General features: G+C 44.9%; 1 protein-coding gene across 1 annotated transcript in view; it reads left to right on the top strand.

The window, feature by feature from the left end:
• The window catches only part of LOC119169268 (cell adhesion molecule Dscam1-like), a 269223-nt gene that overhangs the window by 154787 nt on the left and 89661 nt on the right, over positions 1-24775 (top strand). Inside the window, exons 4-5 of the mRNA XM_075880053.1 lie at positions 18692-18838; positions 20055-20175. Coding sequence (XP_075736168.1) covers positions 18692-18838; positions 20055-20175 — 268 coding nt within the window. The remainder of the gene's footprint in view (positions 1-18691; positions 18839-20054; positions 20176-24775) is intronic.

Raw genomic sequence — 24775 nt, forward strand, 5'->3', positions numbered from 1 at the left:
TTTGCCACGTGTCCTTCTCCGACACTATCACTCTGAACGGTACTCCTTCCTTATGCGTTTTAGCACTAAAGAACACATCCAGACTGTCATTTTTACTTTTTCTGATACCGCTAAGCACACCTTCTAGATTCATCCTCTTACAAAGTTCTATTGCTTTTCCCCTCACTTTTTCAATCGAAATACTTTTCTTTTCGCTGAACACTGCCGTAATAGCACTTTTAGCCTTTTCTTTAAATTCATCATGCGAGAAAACCGCAAACCCTCCTTCTTTATCGACTGGAAGTACACTCAGAGCATGCTGTGTCAAGTAAGTTTCCACGCGTTTGAGAGGCAAACTGCGGCATGGAGGCCTACACAATTTTAAAGCGTCCACACCAACGAGGATCATGAAAATTCAGCGCTCAGAATGGCTTCGACAGGTACGCCTTTTCAGAGCCTACCTACGGGCGCAGATGCATCGAACTTACGAGTCATATGCAGCGGAGATTCACTTTCGAAAGCATCTACGTCTGGCAGACCAAATGATAGAATTCCACTGGAAGCTTCAATTACGACTGTTACGTGATGTGGTGGACAAAGTGCGCGTGAGTGCAACCTCCAACGTTCATGTGGCAGAAGGCATCTGCCTACCGGACTTTGTACTAGAAGTATTGGGACTTGGGCCAAAGTTTGCCGTGCAACCTCAAAAGAACAAGCCGGAACTCGTATCAATTGTACGTCAAGTGTCGAAGCGGGTTCCCGAGGATCAAGCCACCAGGATCATCAACGAAGGTGTGGACGCTTTAAAATTGTGTAGGCCTCCATGCCGCAGTTTGCCTCTCAAACGCGTGGAAACTTACTTGACACAGCATGCTCTGAGTGTACTTCCAGTCGATAAAGAAGGAGGGTTTGCGGTTTTCTCGCATGATGAATTTAAAGAAAAGGCTAAAAGTGCTATTACGGCAGTGTTCAGCGAAAAGAAAAGTATTTCGATTGAAAAAGTGAGGGGAAAAGCAATAGAACTTTGTAAGAGGATGAATCTAGAAGGTGTGCTTAGCGGTATCAGAAAAAGTAAAAATGACAGTCTGGATGTGTTCTTTAGTGCTAAAACGCATAAGGAAGGAGTACCGTTCAGAGTGATAGTGTCGGAGAAGGACACGTGGCAAAAAGCTGTAGCTGTGTATCTGCAAAGAACATTAAACTTGCTTGACATAAATGACCCCTTCCTGACAAAAAATTCGGAACAGGTGATAAGTTTCGTCAGGGAACGAAAAAACATAGGGTTAAAAGCGTTTTCGGCTGACATAAAAGATCTGTACTATTCTCTGCCACAATCAGCAGTATTAACAAGTGTTGGCGAATGCATCGATGAGTACGGTGCCGTTAGATTTAGCTCACAAGCAGGTACGTCCGTCGACAATTTCTTAGAATTACTTAGGTTTTACTTGTCGTCAACGTTTATTGAAAACAATGGTACCCTGTATCTGCAAAAACAAGGAGTATGCATTGGCTCGTGCTTAGCACCAGTTTTAAGTAATTTGTTTTTGGCTGAAATGGACAGGAGGCTATCAGGACGCCTAAATGAATACAATGTTGTGCACGTATTTAGGTACGTCGATGACTTTTTAGTGTTTATCAATGACAGAACTGCAGATTTTGCTACTCAATGTAGTAGCGTGTGTAGCGTTTTTCGTGAGGGGCTTAACCCACTTGAAGTGACTTTTGAAATGCCATGTGACGGAAGGCTCAGATTTCTTGACATTAACTTTCAATTCTCAGATGAAAAGACATGCTGGTGTTACGAGCCCAGAGCAAGTAAGCCTTTACTACAGTTTCACTCAGCGCATACTAAACTGGTAAAACGAGGCATTGCGAAGATGTGCTTGAGTGAGGCACTAAAGAAGTCCTGCCGGTGCCTCATGAATGAAAGCTTCAGACAACAGGTCTCGAGGCTAAGCAATGCCGGGTACCCCAAGAGCCTCGTCGTGTCCGTTGCTGAAGGATTGCACAGAAAAGTGCTGGAGAAAAGATGTGAAGGGATGGATAGGGTGAGCTCAAGAAAGGAAAGTTTTGCCGTAATTCCATACATGCATAAGGTTTCTCACAGGATAAAAAAGATTGCGGAAAAATGTGGCACTAACATAGTTTTCTCGGCACCCAATAAGTTGGTGAGTCTTTGCAGAAGCACAAGACCAGACAAGGGAAAATCAAATGTATGCCAAAAGAAACATAGAAACCTATTTGTGGAGTGCATCATGTGTGTTGTATACCTCATTCCACTTACTTGTGGAAAGTGTTATATCGGTCAGACCAGTAGATGCATAAACGATCGCTTGCGCGAGCACAATAACAAAGTAAATAGTGTTGTTCCTGATGGTTTTCTTTCCCTTCATTGCCAGAGATGTAATTGCACACCGAAATTCAAGGAAACGGTTATAATCAATAGAAGTAGGCACGAGATGACGCGGTTGGTATTGGAGGCCGGCAGAATTGCAGAGCTAGGTGACACGTGTGTGAGCAGCCCATCAGTGGTGTTGACAGATAAGGAACTTGATTACATGTATTCGCGATAGGGTTTGTGGTAACATGGGATAAAAGGAAGAAAGAAAAAGTAAAAAAAGATTGAAAAATATAAAATTGTAAAGTATTGGAACACGCGCGTTGGTTATATTTGATGGTTTTTAGAGCTACGCACGTGCGACGTTGGCGTGGTGGATCGCATACACCACGGAGATCTGCGTGTAATAAACTGTTGTTGAAAGTTAGCGCTGTGTTGTGTCTATGTGCCTTCTCTTGTCCGTGTTCGTTGTCTGCGCTACCATCCATCATCATGCAACCATACCAACAAGCCCAAATCGCCACCCTCATTGACTTCATTTCTCGTTCAACGGGCTCTTTCGTTCATGTACTGCGAGATCCTTCGGGTGTTGTAGCCCTCATCGTCAACGCCGTGTGCAAGGCAAGAACGCTCAGCTTTTCCATAAGGAACAAGATTCTACCAGAGGATGTTCGAGCGCTCTTCGGAGGGTGTACCCCTTCAGATGGGCACAGAACGAGGATCATGAAAATTCAGCGCTCAGAATGGCTTCGACAGGTACGCCTTTTCAGAGCCTACCTACGGGCGCAGATGCATCGAACTTACGAGTCATATGCAGCGGAGATTCACTTTCGAAAGCATCTACGTCTGGCAGACCAAATGATAGAATTCCACTGGAAGCTTCAATTACGACTGTTACGTGATGTGGTGGACAAAGTGCGCGTGAGTGCAACCTCCAACGTTCATGTGGCAGAAGGCATCTGCCTACCGGACTTTGTACTAGAAGTATTGGGACTTGGGCCAAAGTTTGCCGTGCAACCTCAAAAGAACAAGCCGGAACTCGTATCAATTGTACGTCAAGTGTCGAAGCGGGTTCCCGAGGATCAAGCCACCAGGATCATCAACGAAGGTGTGGACGCTTTAAAATTGTGTAGGCCTCCATGCCGCAGTTTGCCTCTCAAACGCGTGGAAACTTACTTGACACAGCATGCTCTGAGTGTACTTCCAGTCGATAAAGAAGGAGGGTTTGCGGTTTTCTCGCATGATGAATTTAAAGAAAAGGCTAAAAGTGCTATTACGGCAGTGTTCAGCGAAAAGAAAAGTATTTCGATTGAAAAAGTGAGGGGAAAAGCAATAGAACTTTGTAAGAGGATGAATCTAGAAGGTGTGCTTAGCGGTATCAGAAAAAGTAAAAATGACAGTCTGGATGTGTTCTTTAGTGCTAAAACGCATAAGGAAGGAGTACCGTTCAGAGTGATAGTGTCGGAGAAGGACACGTGGCAAAAAGCTGTAGCTGTGTATCTGCAAAGAACATTAAACTTGCTTGACATAAATGACCCCTTCCTGACAAAAAATTCGGAACAGGTGATAAGTTTCGTCAGGGAACGAAAAAACATAGGGTTAAAAGCGTTTTCGGCTGACATAAAAGATCTGTACTATTCTCTGCCACAATCAGCAGTATTAACAAGTGTTGGCGAATGCATCGATGAGTACGGTGCCGTTAGATTTAGCTCACAAGCAGGTACGTCCGTCGACAATTTCTTAGAATTACTTAGGTTTTACTTGTCGTCAACGTTTATTGAAAACAATGGTACCCTGTATCTGCAAAAACAAGGAGTATGCATTGGCTCGTGCTTAGCACCAGTTTTAAGTAATTTGTTTTTGGCTGAAATGGACAGGAGGCTATCAGGACGCCTAAATGAATACAATGTTGTGCACGTATTTAGGTACGTCGATGACTTTTTAGTGTTTATCAATGACAGAACTGCAGATTTTGCTACTCAATGTAGTAGCGTGTGTAGCGTTTTTCGTGAGGGGCTTAACCCACTTGAAGTGACTTTTGAAATGCCATGTGACGGAAGGCTCAGATTTCTTGACATTAACTTTCAATTCTCAGATGAAAAGACATGCTGGTGTTACGAGCCCAGAGCAAGTAAGCCTTTACTACAGTTTCACTCAGCGCATACTAAACTGGTAAAACGAGGCATTGCGAAGATGTGCTTGAGTGAGGCACTAAAGAAGTCCTGCCGGTGCCTCATGAATGAAAGCTTCAGACAACAGGTCTCGAGGCTAAGCAATGCCGGGTACCCCAAGAGCCTCGTCGTGTCCGTTGCTGAAGGATTGCACAGAAAAGTGCTGGAGAAAAGATGTGAAGGGATGGATAGGGTGAGCTCAAGAAAGGAAAGTTTTGCCGTAATTCCATACATGCATAAGGTTTCTCACAGGATAAAAAAGATTGCGGAAAAATGTGGCACTAACATAGTTTTCTCGGCACCCAATAAGTTGGTGAGTCTTTGCAGAAGCACAAGACCAGACAAGGGAAAATCAAATGTATGCCAAAAGAAACATAGAAACCTATTTGTGGAGTGCATCATGTGTGTTGTATACCTCATTCCACTTACTTGTGGAAAGTGTTATATCGGTCAGACCAGTAGATGCATAAACGATCGCTTGCGCGAGCACAATAACAAAGTAAATAGTGTTGTTCCTGATGGTTTTCTTTCCCTTCATTGCCAGAGATGTAATTGCACACCGAAATTCAAGGAAACGGTTATAATCAATAGAAGTAGGCACGAGATGACGCGGTTGGTATTGGAGGCCGGCAGAATTGCAGAGCTAGGTGACACGTGTGTGAGCAGCCCATCAGTGGTGTTGACAGATAAGGAACTTGATTACATGTATTCGCGATAGGGTTTGTGGTAACATGGGATAAAAGGAAGAAAGAAAAAGTAAAAAAAGATTGAAAAATATAAAATTGTAAAGTATTGGAACACGCGCGTTGGTTATATTTGATGGTTTTTAGAGCTACGCACGTGCGACGTTGGCGTGGTGGATCGCATACACCACGGAGATCTGCGTGTAATAAACTGTTGTTGAAAGTTAGCGCTGTGTTGTGTCTATGTGCCTTCTCTTGTCCGTGTTCGTTGTCTGCGCTACCATCCATCATCATGCAACCATACCAACAAGCCCAAATCGCCACCCTCATTGACTTCATTTCTCGTTCAACGGGCTCTTTCGTTCATGTACTGCGAGATCCTTCGGGTGTTGTAGCCCTCATCGTCAACGCCGTGTGCAAGGCAAGAACGCTCAGCTTTTCCATAAGGAACAAGATTCTACCAGAGGATGTTCGAGCGCTCTTCGGAGGGTGTACCCCTTCAGATGGGCACAGAACGAGGATCATGAAAATTCAGCGCTCAGAATGGCTTCGACAGGTACGCCTTTTCAGAGCCTACCTACGGGCGCAGATGCATCGAACTTACGAGTCATATGCAGCGGAGATTCACTTTCGAAAGCATCTACGTCTGGCAGACCAAATGATAGAATTCCACTGGAAGCTTCAATTACGACTGTTACGTGATGTGGTGGACAAAGTGCGCGTGAGTGCAACCTCCAACGTTCATGTGGCAGAAGGCATCTGCCTACCGGACTTTGTACTAGAAGTATTGGGACTTGGGCCAAAGTTTGCCGTGCAACCTCAAAAGAACAAGCCGGAACTCGTATCAATTGTACGTCAAGTGTCGAAGCGGGTTCCCGAGGATCAAGCCACCAGGATCATCAACGAAGGTGTGGACGCTTTAAAATTGTGTAGGCCTCCATGCCGCAGTTTGCCTCTCAAACGCGTGGAAACTTACTTGACACAGCATGCTCTGAGTGTACTTCCAGTCGATAAAGAAGGAGGGTTTGCGGTTTTCTCGCATGATGAATTTAAAGAAAAGGCTAAAAGTGCTATTACGGCAGTGTTCAGCGAAAAGAAAAGTATTTCGATTGAAAAAGTGAGGGGAAAAGCAATAGAACTTTGTAAGAGGATGAATCTAGAAGGTGTGCTTAGCGGTATCAGAAAAAGTAAAAATGACAGTCTGGATGTGTTCTTTAGTGCTAAAACGCATAAGGAAGGAGTACCGTTCAGAGTGATAGTGTCGGAGAAGGACACGTGGCAAAAAGCTGTAGCTGTGTATCTGCAAAGAACATTAAACTTGCTTGACATAAATGACCCCTTCCTGACAAAAAATTCGGAACAGGTGATAAGTTTCGTCAGGGAACGAAAAAACATAGGGTTAAAAGCGTTTTCGGCTGACATAAAAGATCTGTACTATTCTCTGCCACAATCAGCAGTATTAACAAGTGTTGGCGAATGCATCGATGAGTACGGTGCCGTTAGATTTAGCTCACAAGCAGGTACGTCCGTCGACAATTTCTTAGAATTACTTAGGTTTTACTTGTCGTCAACGTTTATTGAAAACAATGGTACCCTGTATCTGCAAAAACAAGGAGTATGCATTGGCTCGTGCTTAGCACCAGTTTTAAGTAATTTGTTTTTGGCTGAAATGGACAGGAGGCTATCAGGACGCCTAAATGAATACAATGTTGTGCACGTATTTAGGTACGTCGATGACTTTTTAGTGTTTATCAATGACAGAACTGCAGATTTTGCTACTCAATGTAGTAGCGTGTGTAGCGTTTTTCGTGAGGGGCTTAACCCACTTGAAGTGACTTTTGAAATGCCATGTGACGGAAGGCTCAGATTTCTTGACATTAACTTTCAATTCTCAGATGAAAAGACATGCTGGTGTTACGAGCCCAGAGCAAGTAAGCCTTTACTACAGTTTCACTCAGCGCATACTAAACTGGTAAAACGAGGCATTGCGAAGATGTGCTTGAGTGAGGCACTAAAGAAGTCCTGCCGGTGCCTCATGAATGAAAGCTTCAGACAACAGGTCTCGAGGCTAAGCAATGCCGGGTACCCCAAGAGCCTCGTCGTGTCCGTTGCTGAAGGATTGCACAGAAAAGTGCTGGAGAAAAGATGTGAAGGGATGGATAGGGTGAGCTCAAGAAAGGAAAGTTTTGCCGTAATTCCATACATGCATAAGGTTTCTCACAGGATAAAAAAGATTGCGGAAAAATGTGGCACTAACATAGTTTTCTCGGCACCCAATAAGTTGGTGAGTCTTTGCAGAAGCACAAGACCAGACAAGGGAAAATCAAATGTATGCCAAAAGAAACATAGAAACCTATTTGTGGAGTGCATCATGTGTGTTGTATACCTCATTCCACTTACTTGTGGAAAGTGTTATATCGGTCAGACCAGTAGATGCATAAACGATCGCTTGCGCGAGCACAATAACAAAGTAAATAGTGTTGTTCCTGATGGTTTTCTTTCCCTTCATTGCCAGAGATGTAATTGCACACCGAAATTCAAGGAAACGGTTATAATCAATAGAAGTAGGCACGAGATGACGCGGTTGGTATTGGAGGCCGGCAGAATTGCAGAGCTAGGTGACACGTGTGTGAGCAGCCCATCAGTGGTGTTGACAGATAAGGAACTTGATTACATGTATTCGCGATAGGGTTTGTGGTAACATGGGATAAAAGGAAGAAAGAAAAAGTAAAAAAAGATTGAAAAATATAAAATTGTAAAGTATTGGAACACGCGCGTTGGTTATATTTGATGGTTTTTAGAGCTACGCACGTGCGACGTTGGCGTGGTGGATCGCATACACCACGGAGATCTGCGTGTAATAAACTGTTGTTGAAAGTTAGCGCTGTGTTGTGTCTATGTGCCTTCTCTTGTCCGTGTTCGTTGTCTGCGCTACCATCCATCATCATGCAACCATACCAACAAGCCCAAATCGCCACCCTCAGGTAAGTCTCAGTGGGATGTCGAGCAGAGTAGCCGGGACTGATGACAGTAATAGTTATTTACAGTGTTTATATACTGAAGATAGAGTGTTGCTAGGGGCGCCGCCACGGTGGTCTAGTGGCTAAGGTACTCGGCTGCTGACCCGCAGGTCGCGGGATCAAATCCCGGCTGCGGCGGCTGCATTTCTGATGGAGGCAGAAATGTTGTAGGCCCGCGTGCTCAGATTTGTGTGCACGTTAAAGAAGCCCAGGTGGTCGAAATTTCCGGAACCCTCTACTACGGCGTCTCTCATAATCATATGGTGGTTTTGGGACGTTAAACCCAACATATCTATCAATCAGTGTTGCTAGGATATTGATGTTAGCGTGCTCTACATGATGGTAACTTAATGGCTCTAGATATAAGCTTGTCTGGAGCATCTCGACGCTCGCGTCTTAAGGTCTTCGCTCTCCCACGATCGCCTGCAGCGAAACAGTAGAATCCAAAGAAGTTTAATCAAGATGACGTTCATGTCTCCACCCCCAATATGCAAATATCAGAAATCACCCAAGTCCCAACATAGGAAATAGGGAAGAGACGTGCCCAGTTCACCCCACAGCGAGAGAGAAACATAACACAAGACGCAATACGATAATATGACACGGAACAGTACAGTAGAACGAGCGGCTCGAGTTGACACACGCGCAATGCAGCTGTGTAGCCAGGTGCAGTGACGGCTGGCTCCGGGACTGGCCACGAAGGCATGAAGGCATCATGGAGTGTGGAGAACGTGCCCCTAGACAGATCCCAGACGCTCGGCCGATTGTCCGGTGCACCTCGTAGCACAACGAACAAAGCAGCGCAGAGTTTGCCAATCTTTCCAAGCTGCTCCGACTGCCAATAGCCTTTCATGGGCCACGGAATTGCCATAGTCGGCCGGGAATGTCCAACCCGCTTGACGAGGCGCGGTGACCTTTTGATGAAGACGTGTTGTCGACGCATCAAGTGCACATCAGGGAGCATCGACCCAGGGTAAAGCAGGGCAGAGATTGGAGAAATCATTTCCTACGTTCAAGCGGTGCCAAGGCGCGAAGGCTGATCATAACAGTAGGCTTTATTGGTGCTGTGCTACGTAGCCGCTAAGTTACAGAGGTGCACTAGAAATACAACAAAACGGTCTCTTACTTGGCTTGGCCTCTAGCTTCGACATCTTCAGTTTCAAATACATCAGCTGCGGGCTGTTCTTGCACGTGGATATTTCTACTGTGTCACATGAGTACTGCTTTCCCGTTATAATACAATAGCAATCACCACTCGTGTGGCGCTGACTTGCTGCACCACAGCAAGTTGTGCGAAATTTGAGCAAGGCCAGTAGTAGGGTTTTCACACTTCCTATTACGGGTTTGTTAATGTTTAGCACGTAATAGTTTAACAACATACGGGTATAAAAAACAGACCACTATAACGCAGTAGGAAATCTGGTATTTCACACACTTTACCACATTGTGAAACGGGCTGTCCTCAAGGAAAATTTTGAGCACCCACAAGCCCAGTGATTTCATCCCCCCTCTTTTCTATTGCAGTACCGGAGTCCCTCACGCGTACATGTCTTCGCGCTTACGCAATTGGCGACACCCTGACCACCTCGCAAATGTTTTTACCCCCACGCTTTTTTATACTTAGAAAAACAAGCACAACCACACTAGTCATAGTGCGCCTGGAAACTTCGTCCCCCTTTATCGTGTTTCACGCCGCTTTTGAGGCACCGCCTTGAAGTTGTCGCTTGGCTCGGGAGTCGAAGCTTAATAGTCGAAGCTTAATCTGTACACGGCAGCCCAACTCTTCGTCAACAGACATTTTTTTTATCCATTTTCCTTTCCACAAACTCGAATTGACTAAGTTGCTCACTTGGCTTCAGGCGTTAAAAGTTGGCGCCGGAAATGAGAGGCTTTGAAGTAGCAGCGCCGCGTGTTCGGATTTTTACGGCGGCGCATTATTTTGAGGCCGAACGCCCGAAGCGCTGTTCGCCGGGTTCCCCACTAATTGGGACTTGCTGCCAGATATTGCGACGCTGAAGCTCGCTCTACTAAACTGCGCTAAGCCAGATAGAGTGCATGGCTGTCGCTTGAATAATTTTTGCATTTAGGTGCCATCAACGCGCATTTCTTGCGTATAAGAAGGCGTTGTGAACAGGGCAAAACAAAACTTTCCTCGACTATTCATTGGTCGTCCCATTCGTCCACTCATCCTTCTCTGCATCCAACCTGGTGGCTTTGGTGTGCAGCTTTAACAAGCATTCTAATTAGGCATGATACATTCGAGGCTTCCTGAAGTTGCTCTGACTGGTTTACTAATGGTTTGTCACTAAATGTTGTTTAAAAGGTGCAGGCGCTTTCATAGAGCACCGGTGACATGCTTTTACGGATAATTAGTCTACGGAAAAGAGCAGCCACGGAGGATAGAAAGGCTACATATAAGCACACCTAAACACAACGTGTATAAGATAGCCTTGCCACAAACAATACCACCAGGATGAATTAGATTTCTGTGTGACAATTAATTCGAAGCAAAATGCAGGCCGGAAACACGACGTTAGCGTACGCACAAAATGAAATGAATGTCTATACGTTAACAAACAACGCTACATACACACACAAACACACAGGCACACACACACACACACAGGCACACGCACACACGCACACACGCACACACGCACACACGCACACACACACACGCACACGCACACACACGCACACACACGCACACACACACACACACACACACACACACACACACACACACACACACACACACACACACACACACACACACACACACACACACACACACAGTTCTTACAGCGCTCACTGTTTAAGCCACTTCTGTTACAATAATGCGAGTCGCACGTGCAGTCCAAGTCACTCGGGGGCGCCCTGAATGATTACACCCTTACGCAAGATGATTGTCTGTTCCATCTTTTTTGCAGTCGAGCAGTTTATAATATCTGTCACCACTGTCATAGGTTATGCCTTGAGACATTATGTTATGACAGCCAATCGCCCTTTTTTTGGGCAGTAGCTTCTAGCTTATGCTAATCTACACCCGGGGTTGAAGATCGCCCCTTTCCCATGTAGGAATGCACTTTATGTCCTCAGGCAGCATGTCTTTCTGAAAAGCGGGACATTTGAGGCACAGTGCTCACCCCTGTGCATTTACTTTAGCCTACGCGATCCCTGTGTATTTACCTAAGCCTTTGCATGCAATCTTACAGCTACGAATTTTCGAGTCATATTTCGGAAACCTTGGTGTCCTTACGGGCGGAGAAGACACCAGTGTCATTTTCACTTGGTAATTGCTGCGCGTAATCTGCCAATGAAAAGCATGCACTGAAAGTAGCTAGTCCGTCGCAGAGGTACAGTAGTCACGGTTCTCGGCTTCCGAACCAATGGTCGTGGGTTCGATTATGACCTCGGTGGTCGTATTTCGGCTTAGGTGAAATGCTAGACGCCCTTTTATGCGCGATGTGATAGCGTGGTAAAGGACAACACAAGGCCGGAATATTCGATGCCCTCCGCTATGACATGTCTCGTAATCATAGCCAGGCAATGGGGCATGTAACCCCAGATAATATCAATAAAAATGTGAAAGGAACTGTGGTGCAGTCACATGTAGTATAATTGTTCCTTCACTTTACATTTCAAAATCTTCTCAATACTACATATGAATTTAACGCAGTCTGTCACAACTACACTGATTTAGTACAGACTTCTCCAAAACGAGTTTTCAGAAAGTTTATAATAAAAAAAATTGCGGAAAATGACGCACGTACTCACTGTAAGAGAAACTCGAATTCTTTCTGAAATTTTTTTGCGAGAACAATGCGACCATGTCTTATTTTTTGATAAATGAAAGCAAGCCTTTTAATTGGTGAAAATGACATGATCGTTTATTATAAGGAAAAACAAAAAAAATGCAAACTATAGAGGTCATTCCTACCGCAGTGCTCCTTTCTCGTGCTTTATATCAGTGTAACAGTTCGCAAAAAGCGAGTCTGTGTAGCAAGTTTTCTCGAAGACAAATCTGTCTTCCAACGTGGCTAGCGACGTCTACATTGTGAACAGAAATGAGTGAAATCAGCGCACCATTCAAGTTGCGTTGATTTCCCTTCCTTCTGCGACAATTGGTGGACTTTGCATGTACAATCTTAAAAGGTCTGCCTCGATGTCATGCACGTAAAAAAAGCCAATGCTGTAAAGAAAAGGTAGCTTCATTTGCATCAACTAAAGCTTCAATATTTTCCTGTTGTGCTGAATAATATCTGAATAAAAGTCTTGAATAAAAGTTTGTCGTTATTTTTCGAGTCACATGCGCTTTAACAAAACGAAATACGTGTTAAGTTGCACGAAACACCATATTGACCCGGAGGTGCACCTCTTCAAACGCGAATAGATTAGCGAATAAAGAAGAAGATGGATGTCCATCGTGATCATAATGAACCTGGTTGCACCAACTACAGGGCAAAGGCCTCTCCTTGTCGGCAATAAACCCGTTTCAGTGCTTGCTGTGGCCACATTTTACCCGCAAACTTCTTAATCTCATCTGCGCAACTAATTCTCTCTCTCTCCCTGTCGCACGCTTGCTTTCTCTTGTAATCTAGTCTGTCACTCTTAATGACATCGGTTATCTTACCTTTTCTCTACGTATCTTACCCATGCCCATTTATTCTTGATTTTAATGAACAAATGCGAGAGGGTGGGGCTGCTGATGGGGCTGACGACCTAATTGTTTTGCATCTTAAATCCAGGTAATGTGAATGAGTCGCATGATCACGATTCTCGCCATAGTGTATTTCATAAAGTGCAGGGCAAATCGTTAAGCTCAGCCAAATTCTGGAGTTTTGTACGAGCTGTAAACCTGCACGTTTAGGCCTATGTCATTTCGGAGTCAACGGGTGCACAAATGCATGCACTGTTTTTTATCGTGGTATGACACCTGAAAGCGATTTTCTTGCTGACGTCGCAACTGTACGTGTGAAAATTGTAGGTTCGCAAGGCATGCTCACACGTACAATCAGACGATTGTCGACAAAAAAAAAAGAGCTAATTGGCATTTAGCGCATGTCAGAAGCACAGCAACACGCGAGTACAGCGACTTCATTGAACTTCGCATCAGGATTGCTACTGTAAGAGCTTGAATATCTATTTCATGGCTCCAATACGTCTACAGTCAGAGTAACACGGTAGTTTTGTCGCAAGGCGAGCGACCACTCGGGCGGAAGCCTGCTTGTTCGCTTTACACGACGACAATCTGTCGAACAGGACACCAAGATGAAAAAAAAAAAGGCAAACTACATGAGGCATTGGCGAGCGGGGCCTCGTACACGGAGGATTTACTTTCCGCGTTTCGATCTGGTGATCTACGGGCCCGTACCCGCCCCCCGCAAAAGGCACGACCCTATAGACGGACATTGATCACGCTTCCTATCTCTCATTCTCTCTCTCTCTCTCTCTCTTTCATGACGTGATTAATGACACGCGATGATCAGCGCGTTCGAATAAATCACCGGCCCATTAGCGCGTCAAGCTCAAGAAAAGGCCCACGTACACGCTTATAGCACCGCCTCTTTTTTTTTTTCTCGTCACCGTCCGGCAAATCGGGGCTGGTACACGATTAACGTCCTCAAAGTTGCCGCTACGACTGTAACGTGAGAGAGGAGACTTCCACACACACACACACAAAAAAAAAACAGCGAGTGGTACACATTCCTGATTTCAGACAGCTCTCGTTCGTGTTTGTTCTTTCTTTACTTGTTCTTGTCTCGCGCACAGATGTCCCAGACCTTCGATTCCCACCCCCCTGCCCGTCGACGCCATGATGCCTCGGCCGACGCCGCACCGCAGCTTTTGCCGCTGCCGAATTAAGACAAAGCGAACTGGCACACGCGTCGCCCCCTTCTCACCGATCCGTGGCTGACATTCGTGCTGGGCGTCCCACGCTGGAGATCATGTCGTTCGTGGCTCACGCTCCGACACGCAGTTCAGCCTGTTTCCGAGCGGGAAATTGTTTGGGCGCACCAGCGGATGGTAATTCATTACTGCAACGTCATCGTTATCTGCCTTTTTTTCGGCCGTGACATCGCTCTGTTTTCCGTAACTCTTTACAGTTTTTTTTCCCGTATGTTTGACCATGTACCAGTAGCGTTCCCGTCCCGTGAAAATCATGTCGGTGCAACGTATTTTTTTGGCCCCCCCCCCTTTTTTTTTTGCGTCACCAGATTAATGCTATGTCAGAGTCCTCGTGACTGTAATTGCCCAAGTGCGTAAGTTTCTAAAGAAGCGAAATAAAGGACATTGCCCATTCGAGGATGACATGGACGGATCTTTAACTTCAGGCGCTGGTCTTCTTAGTGGGAAGGTGGTGTGGTTATAAATCATTAATTCAAAAAAAATAAACAAAAAAGTAATCGCTTAAAAAACGGTGGTTGACAGTACGAGAGAGATCAGGAGCACAGTCAGCCTTGATAATATCAGATAACCTTATTACGGCTGTAAGATAATAATTAATAATGACTCGGGAAGAGATTGCAGTAGTTTAATTTGGGTGTATGATATACATATCAGATTTATACCAACATGTGACTTGCATATTGCACGCTTTATACCCATTTTCTAGCGAAAGCGTTAAAAAGGTCCCTCCGTACAACTTCCGGCGTTGGCATGGTTTGTGAAAAAAACAAAATCAGCGTTGTCCGTGAGCCAAAGTTATAGATAGATGCAAATACACAGAAAAAAATATATTTGAGTGCGAGTTGAATCCAGGACTTCTGCTGGCAAGCAGGTATTGTGCATCTACCACAGAGCCACGTTCTCACTTGATTTTGTTTCGAGAAAGAAAAAGAGAAGACTATAAGAATGTCATGTAGTGTTAAAAGTGCCCTAGCGCACGTATTATTGCAATGCTGAAGCTTAGAATCACACCGGGCGTCCTATCTTGTGAGTTGCACATTGATCGAATGATTTAAAGTTCCACCTAGAACTCTCAGACACAAGTAGTTATCATCAGCAGCGAGAACATCAACAAAGTTACCAAATGCGTTAGGCTTGCTTGTCGCCTAGCGAACGTGCAGTGGGAACTTCGGAAATTTACAAAACTATTGCAAAATGCAGTATGACGGCATCGTAGTAGGCACTTTACAAATGTGCTTGAAGTAAGAGTTTGTGGATTGTTTTAAATAACTGTGAAATGTAACTCGCATGGACACCTCAACCACTTTCCTTGCGGCGGGTTTCAGGTGTACCGCGACAAAGAAACTAGGCTAGCGATTGAGAAGGCGATGCGAGCGAAGCCCGATCACGCTATCGCATTCCGCTCGTCAATCTATTGATTGATTTATTGATATGTGGTGTTTAACGTCCCAAAGCCACCATATGATCATGAGAGACGCCGTAGTGGAGGGCTCCGGAAATTTCGACCACCTGGGGTTCTTTAACGTGCACCCAAATCTGAGCACACGGGCCTACAGCATTTCCGCCTCCATCAGAAATGCAGCCGCCGCAGCCGGGATTTGATCCCGCGACCTGCGGGACAGCAGCCGAGTACTTTGGCCACTAGACCGCCACGGTAGGGCTCGTGATTCTATCCCAATCCACTCTTGAAGGCGAAGTTCAAGAATCGTTCAAATGTTTCTGACACTACTACATATTGTATTGTTACGTTTAGAAATGTGTTTATTATGCTGTGGGCGCCAAATAGGAAACGTGGGTTGTGTGAAAAATTGCTGTTGCACCTTATGCTGTTTTAGACCATATAAGCCATTTAACTTACCGCGTAGCACATCTTCATTCAAATGGCCGACGGTCTGCAAAGACTGAACTTGTTCATATAGCACGTTTGGAGCGCTATATTCCCTGAGAGACTCTTCAACTCGCCCGGTGGGCTTCGTCTGTGTGGAGGGAAATGTCACTGCCTATGTGATTTGGGTATGGCCCTCTGGGTAGCGGATACAAGCAGATGAGAGAAGAGGACGTTCGGCTAGCGAGATAGGCCTCCGGTGCACGACACCTTCAAGTCTACCGGTACGCCACAGCGTAATAAACACATTTTTAAACGTAACAGTATTAAAAAAAAGGAAATATGCGCGCAATCTGTGTCGTGTTTTTCAATGCACTTAACATACCACGCGCGGAGAAGTGTAATGAAGGTTTTATTTTTAGTTATTTTAGACGTGGTCTGCCACTTCACACTTGCCCGAGGTGATATGTGATTGATTGATATGTAGGGTTTAACGTCACAAAACCACTATATGATTATGAGAGACGCCGTAGTGGAGGACTCCGGAAATTTCGACAACCTGGTGTTCTCTAACGTGCACCCAAATCTAGCAGACAAGCCTACAAATGGCAGACTTGGAACATATGTTCCAAGTCTGAATGAAGCTTTCCCTCCCCTTTGAGATCTATTTTTGAGTAAGCGTTATAATTCTTAAGCCGATATTTTTGTACCATAAAGTCAACAAGGTCTGTGGCTGATTACCATCTGGGCCGTTATCTGCGTTAGAAAGCGTTATTCTGTTCTTGGGCGTCGCTGTGTGGTACTTATATCATCCTCGACTACTACTCGCCCTGAAGTTTCAAACTGAATATTAACTTTTTTTCTGGCTTTACACATCTTCAAAAAGCACTCATATGCGTTTCATTTGTTGCATTCTTCATGTATGACTGTCTCGTACTCCAGCGTTGTCGGAAAGCATGTCTTCGCTAAATAAAAGCACTTCAATACAAGCACACACATACTATGTATATATTTAAGAAATGTTTAGTTTGACTGAAAAAAAACACTACGAAAAACTTTGATAATAGTGCGTGTTTTGAAGGATCATTACTTAATACCTTTTGGAGACTAGTGCACCAGAAATATCCATTACACGACACCTAAGAAACATTCGATGATATGTGTTTAAATGAAGTATTAAACGATTTCGAGTACTGTGTACTCAACTATGTGTTATGAAATACATACAACCCTTCCCGGAAAATATTATCACAGTGTGATTACATGAATTCTGATAGGACCTGCTTCTTTCTTGCAAGGACGGCTTCCGAAAACAGTTATGAACATTGGGCTATAGTAACAGTGTACTTCCTTTCTCACGTGATTCAATTCTGTGCATTTCAAAACTGAGTGAGATTACCAGGCAACTGAGCCTTCATAACTGTACTTTAGCATGTATCACATGTTAGCATGTATCACATGTTTGCGTTTATTTTTAGTTGGAATAGTTATTTAGAGGCATGCAGATTTGTGTTGATGTATCGTGTGAATGTTATGCATTTTAATGCATAGTGTTGTGTAATATTATTATTAGTATTAGTAGTAGTAGTAGTAGTTGTAGTAGTAGTAATTGTAGTAGTAGTAGTAGTAGTAGTAGTGGTAGTAGTAGTTGTAGTAGTAGTGTTAGTAGTAGTAGTATTAGTACAAAACTTTATTATGTACACAAACCTGACAGGCTAGAGCTCCAGTGCCCCAAGGAATATACAGGGTGAAGAGCGTAGTCCGTCCAGCAGGGTGGTTCCAGGGCCTCACTGGCACGAGCCATCCGTTCAGCTCTGTGGATCAGTCGCAGCTGGTCCACCAGGGCTGGGCTAGTCAGCAGCGCCTCCCATTCCACCCATGTGCCATTGGTGTCGTGTTCTTCGTCGTGCTGTGCACACTCCCACGTGATGCGAAAGAGTGTTGGAGTGGCTCCACACCACGGGCATATGTCTCTGTACGCCTTGGGGTAGACCACGTGAAAAGTGTGCAGATTTATGTTAGTGTGTCTGTATTCTTCTTAGCACTGTCGCCTCCGCAGCGATGACCTTGCTACGTGGACATAGATAGAGCTGCCTATTTTTCCTGTAGTACCTAAGAGTCGTTGTGAAACAAGGGTCCATGGGTGTAGGGTTCTCTATTACATTGTCTTGAGTGGCCCGGTGATTTTTAAAGCCTCGAGTCGCCTCGTCCACATGCAGGTTCCCTGTCACGCTTTCGTGCCCCCGTGCTGAAGCCAGAGTCTGTACGTATTTTACTGTGGAGTCCCATCCTCTCCCAACCAATATCTGGAGCTCCTGTGCTCCAATTTGTAGGGACGCAGCGAATGGTGAAATCTATTATTTTATTTTGGCATTTTCATCAAAGTTATGACAATTCTGTGTTCGCAATGATGGCTTGTCAAGGTGTACCACAACTGCAACACAATTCATGTGCCTTTGCTGCTGTATTCGCCAACACGAGAAGGGGTGGAGAGGGATAACAACATGGTGCCATCAAGCCGTCCTTGAATGTTTTTCGCTTCGCTTCCCGTCTCACACGTTGCGATAAAAGAATCAATCAAACGATCAATCGATAAATCAATCTATCAGTTAGTCAATCAATTTCTTAGGGCAACCTTCACTTGGAATATAACCGCTGAACGTACAGCGAACACCGCTGCTTCCCATTCACACGTGTCTCAGATCACTTAGAGATGCCATTTGAGTTAAGCAGCCTTCTAATGCGAATCATTGCGCACATTTCAGGTCGGTACAGCATTCTGCCCACTGGGGAGCTTTACGTGCGACACGTGGAGTCCGGAGATCGCCTGAGAAGCTATCGCTGCAAAACGAGGCACAAGCTGACAAATGAAGTTGTCACGAGCGCTTCGTCGGGCAGCCTCATCATTCAAGGTAAGAGTAGCACGGCGTGCTTCATTACACTGCGTGATCATTTATACGACCTCTAATCTTTCACCATATCATGGGGGTCTTGGTAAGTGCGATCATAAAGGCTTTGACTTGAATCGTCACAAGGGGGAGTGGGAAGGAAAGTAAAGTGATTTTACCTCTTGCCCTCAGCGTCATGTGGAAGTGGCACAAGGCGCAGCCATTTAGCTGGAGACAAAGTGAAATATGCTTGCCTTGTAGTTTGAGACTGTGGCTTTGCGCAGGTGCAAAGAATTGACTGCACATGAAGTAGTCGAATCGTTTCGAATGAAATGTAAAGGAGCAGCACGTATCAGCATGTCATAGCCAAAGCTATTAAAGTTAGCTTCAATCTCTGAACCGTTAAGTATAACCCTTAAAGCTGAGCGAGTAACCAATATAGTTTGATTTAACCAGTTTTGTCACTGCACACACGCGCTTTTATAGGTCGTGATAACCATTTCAAGGTATATTCGTCTGTTTTCACAATAAACCAAATGTCCTGGCACTCAGCGCTTATCCTGAGTCAATCTTTTGTTCTTTTTCTCAGTTTTAACTGTAAATATTTGCCGACTGACTCAAATTCAGACGCTATTGGTTACCTTGTCTGTGTGAATTTGTGTTTGTGTTGGGGGGGGGGGGGGGAGGGTGAAAGGTGGAGGTAGTGGCAGCGCAGAAGCCCGGAGATGCAAACAATTACAACACCAAGTAATTGAGTGATACTGTACCGAATGGTGTGCCTTCAAACCGGTGTTCTTCTTCACACCACCTGTGTTCGTAAGAATGCGTGATGCGAACGTAATGCGGCCTATGTCACGAGCTGCTAGACAGTACTATTCAATACTGACTGTCTGTTGAACAATCTCATCCGTAAAATGAAACCATACAAATCAGATCTGTTCAGTTGCAATACCTCCCCCCCCCCCCCCAAAAAAAAGAAGAATATTGCTCAATCTACAAAACTACGGTGAACACTTTCTAATCACCGTAACTTCACCTATTAATATTAGAATTTAGACATACTCGTCACGGCAAAAGACAAGCGAATTCGGCGAAAACAATATGCTCCAGAAATTTTCGTGAGCTCAAATATTTTTCGTTTCCAACAAATAATAAAATCTAAGCTTTCAAATGTAAAGTTCTTTTTAATAACGCGAAATCAGGCAGTGCTTGCATTTATTCGTTCGATTCTGCGCTGCAGAACCCCAGGGTGCTGCCTCTCCCAAGATCACCGACAGCCACCCTTTTGTCCATGCCGTCGAGGGACAGGATGCCGTGGAGTTGGCCTGCGCTGCTCAGGGCTATCCAATTCCATCATACCGGTAAGGGGAGACACAAGTCTTTCAATACTATGACAAACGCTTTTTATGAGCCGTTGCACTTCCAGTTGTCAGACACTGCGACAGCGTGACGGCATGTAATTGATAGTGTAGCTTAGAAGTGGGTGGATTCGGTTGGTTGGGCTCGCCTTCTTGTCTCTTTATTTGTCGCCGTACTGAACCCGCACTATAACGATTACGTAGCGTCTAGTTCACTATAGTGCAGTGTTCAGGACATAAATGCATCCTTAAACGGCCCTTATGATACTGAGCACTCTATTTTCATACAAGCTTCGACTTGAATTTCGTCCTTCACTTGACCGAGTTGTGTACTGCGCTGCTGCTCCACTGAAAATGACGCCGAGCTCCTCAAGAACCACTGAAAATTATCGCTGATATGTAGCGATTTGTTCTGCTTAAAGAAGGTCCTCCCGTCGACTTTCTTTGAGCCAAGTTAAAGGGTTGAGTTAGGGGATGTCCTAGAATACAGGGGTGTGAATTCAAAGACAGGAGAGTGAGTTCTTTCTCGCCTTCAGTACGTGCGTCTTGTCCTCTCCACCTCTTATTCCTTCATAAAGCACGTGAACAATGAATGGCAGCGCTAAACGTAAACCCTGAGAAAATTTCACGCTTTTAGGCTACGCGCCGTTCTCTCCTCTTGTACAATCAAAAACGCACAAAACAAAGCGAAATCAGATGGTTGCGCATGATGGTGACGTGAGTCAAGGCAGACAGGGCGTGCGACTGCAGGTAAAAGCAGAGTTGGAGGAAACTCACAGCTTATATACCTCATATATGTACCAATCGAGAGCTTATTTCCCGAGGATGTCACGTGATCAGACGGCTGGCGCCACAAACTGTGCCGAAAAAGTGGCAAACGCGCGGAAAGAAAAACGTTCTCATTTTGTTTATGTTGAGGCCCATGTTTGAAGACTTGTGTTTTCTTGTGTTTTTATCTTGTGTTTTTGTGTTTTCTTGTACACTATACACGTTATAAAGGCCCCAAAACGGGGGCAGGATAAAAGATCATTGCAAGATTTATTTGTGGAAACTGATTTTGTTTACACAACGCATCAAAGGCGCAAAACGAATAAGAAAAATGCCAGATAGACGTATTGTTGTCCTAGGAATATGGGCCTGAGAAGTTGTTTAGGGGCAAGCAGACGAATGGCTGTGTGGTAGAGTTTGTTTAGGGGCCTTTTAACACATCTTCGTTTTAAATGATATTGTTGGTTTTGGAATAACGGTCTAAGCGATTGTTTGGGGGTCCATTACCACATCTTTGCTTTTAACACGAAACTGTTGTACGCCGGAGTCCACCGTCACTTCAGGGACGCACATTCGCCGCTGAAATGACGTCGAAAAAAAATGCACACGATCAGATCGCAAAAAAAAAAAAATGTGTCACTAGGAATTAAAAATAAATTTTCGTGACCTCTACATAGCATGCCCGGCGGCTGAATAGCTGCCGGGCATGCTACCCACTGCGCCGCAGTCATATTTTTTTTCCTGCATTATCGGGGGGCGGTAAAAACGCGCCTTTAATATTCCACACTTTCCCCACCAGTGTTCTTGGTCTGCGAAAAAGTAATGAATCATGACCCTGACCCCCGCGATTAGCTCCTGAAACGCGTCTCTGCTACGTGTCAGTCATATTCCGCTCGTTTTTGAAAGGCGAGTGCAATTTCGTCAACGCCTTAACTCACTACGAAGTGGTTACCTCTGCCCGAGGGTCGGTTTCACTCATAGCATTCTTCCATGCCAAATTAGCTTTGTGACGCGTACCTGCCTCTTCTGGCTGTAACACGGCATTTCACGCTAACGCTCTCCCCGAGAAATTCGCTACAGGCTACAGAGAACACGCGACGTGCGTTCTCTCCAGCCCTGCCGTGGTGTTCAGCTTTAACATGCCACGGAATGACGACTTTAGCCGAAGTCACCGGGTAAGCTAGGAACAATTTACCTTACACCGTGGCCCATGTTCTGCGTCCAGTCAGTGACGCTCTTTAAGCTGTCACAACACTATCTGTGATTACGCTTCAAACGTTTACTACTACAACTAGCGCAAGGGTACGTTTAATCATTGATCGGGGACGTTAGTCGTCCGGATAAGATGCATACCACTAAGCGTCAACATGGGTGCATGCACGTTCAAACACCAATAGACATTGTGCAATATATCCTTTGAAGTCCCCATGCACGCAAGACCAAATCGTCATAGACATCAAACACTTATGCATGAAAGCCTGTGACCTCCATGACCGCATTGTTCGGCAGTGGATACCTGTTCACTGCGGAATACAAGACAACGTCTGGGCTGATTAGGCTGCCAAAGCTGAACATGACGCTTTGACAGAAATCGCCGAGATACCTTTCTCGAGGCAGGAAGCTGCAACATTAGTGTGGGCGCACGCTTGGCACCTCCAGCGATCCCTCTGAAGAGGCCCCAGCCACCATTATGGGCCTCTGTAGAGACTGATCCGTCGTGTCACTGAAGTGTGCCACGAGACCTCAACAGGCAAGACGAAACATGTTTACACCACATCCGAATAAACGTCGTATACACCAATTGCTTCAGGAACAAAATCAGTCTGTGAGACTCATCGTTGCGTGTGCAATGTAACGCCGTAGAAGACATCAATCACGTCCTCTGTGAGTACACGATATACGCATCAGAGAGGCCATCTCAGAAGACAGCCCTAAAACTACAACGGCACACAAACTTGGTGTTGACAGATGTTCTCGGCCTATGGCTGAGCATCTCCAGTGCGTTACACGGCACAAAAGCGCTATTGACATTGTTGCGGGCCACAGGCCTGAACGAAACTTTGCAAATAGTGCAGTGTGTGTGTGTGTGTGTGTAACTGTATGTGTTAAGTGTTTATCTCTGTATACATTACAGTTATTATCTGGTACCTGCAGTAGCATGTCAGGTGAAAAACCAGTTCACCAGCGCTCCATGAAAATCTATCTCTCTCTCCTATATTATTGTACAGTAAACGTTGAAGTAGTTCAGAAAAGACGCGTTTTTATTTCGAATTACACCAATTACTGTGACGGAGGATCAACTACGTTTTTTCAGTCTCAGTGGTTTTTTATGTAGCTTCACCTGGATTACGCTTATCTCACGAATAAACCCCTCCGTTGTACGGGAATAGTTGTTGCTAATAGCAGAAAGAAAGAAGAAAATCTTCGAAGGCTTGAGGTTCATCTTCAAAGTAGAATGCGATAGCACTGTCCCACCCGGTTTGGACAGCCTGCTCAGTCGCTTGCCTGGTTTCGATTCTCGGTGGACACTTAAACTGTGCAACGAGAAAAGAAAAGTCTGTGGAGCCTGTAAGCCAAATCTTTCAAGCTACATCAGAATTCCTGTTGCAATTGCACGTGCGAAGTGTCCACTGCGACATAATCCTTCGTTTCGCGAGTTACATAGGAGCCCACTACGGATACGTAAGGCTATAAGCGCGCCTATACGCAGCTGCTCGCGTTTAGGTAGCTGTTATTAGGAGCGAAGCTCCTTAAGGCGTGGGCTGTGCGTCCCCTGTATGTAGCCTCCTCTCGTTCAGTTCTAAGTATTACGCTAGCCACCGCCCGATCTAAAGGGTACAGCCATATCCATCCGTCCGTCCGTCCATCCATTCATACGTCCATCCATTCATACGTCCATCTGTCCATCCGTCCGTCCGTCCGTCCGTCCGTCCGTCCGTCCGTCCAAAAGATGCAAGATGTTTAAACTAGACGGCGGTACGTGTAGTTGATTATGAAAGATGCGAGGTGTTATAAAATAGGAATGATGCCACATATGGCGCGTGTCATCGTTCGATATAGTGCGGCGACGTACGCTAGGGGGAGCGTTGCAATAAAATCGAGTGGGCAAAATGTACGGAGAATTCATGGTTTACCAGGTTTACCTCCGGAGCTTCGCCCACTCATCATCATTCACTTCGTGGATATGGCGGCATTTTTTGATAATGCTGATAAATTAAGTCTGTGTTTTTTTGCAATTGATGAGTCTTGCAATAATAAATGCACATGTTTGGATGTTTGGGGTGATTGTACGCAATTGCGACGTAAAATACGGATTTTAATGGCGCGTATTGCTCTACGTAAAAGTCGTGTGATTTTTTGCAAAACATTTCAAGCACGGAGGTGGTTTTGTGGTAAAATATGCGCTTTCTATTCAGAAGCCCTAGATTCGATTTCTCCTTGAAGCAATACTTCTTTACTTGCCCTTATCCCGATTGTTCGCTCTCGGAAAAGGTTGCTTTTTTTCTCACTGCCAAAGACGCCGACGCCGACATCGGAATTTTCGTAAAACGAGTGATTTAATGCTCTCACTTTAGTAGAAAACGCCTCACAAAACAAAGTTTTTGTACCTGTTGGGGATAGAGAAGGAAGGCACTTTAATACTTGCTCAGAATTATTGAATTGAAGCGCACGTAGTTACGAAGCAACAGCTCTGTGAACACATTCCCTACCTGAATGCGAGGTTTTCTAAGATGCCCAGACAGTTTGACAGCCTACACTTTTGTAATCGAAAAGTCTTTAATAAAAAAAAAAGAAGGGTATGGAGAGAATAGATGAACCTGGTTGCAACGTAAAA

This window comes from Rhipicephalus microplus, chromosome 2, assembly GCF_043290135.1.
Source record: "Rhipicephalus microplus isolate Deutch F79 chromosome 2, USDA_Rmic, whole genome shotgun sequence".
In the NCBI taxonomy this organism is placed as follows: Eukaryota; Metazoa; Arthropoda; class Arachnida; order Ixodida; family Ixodidae; genus Rhipicephalus; species Rhipicephalus microplus.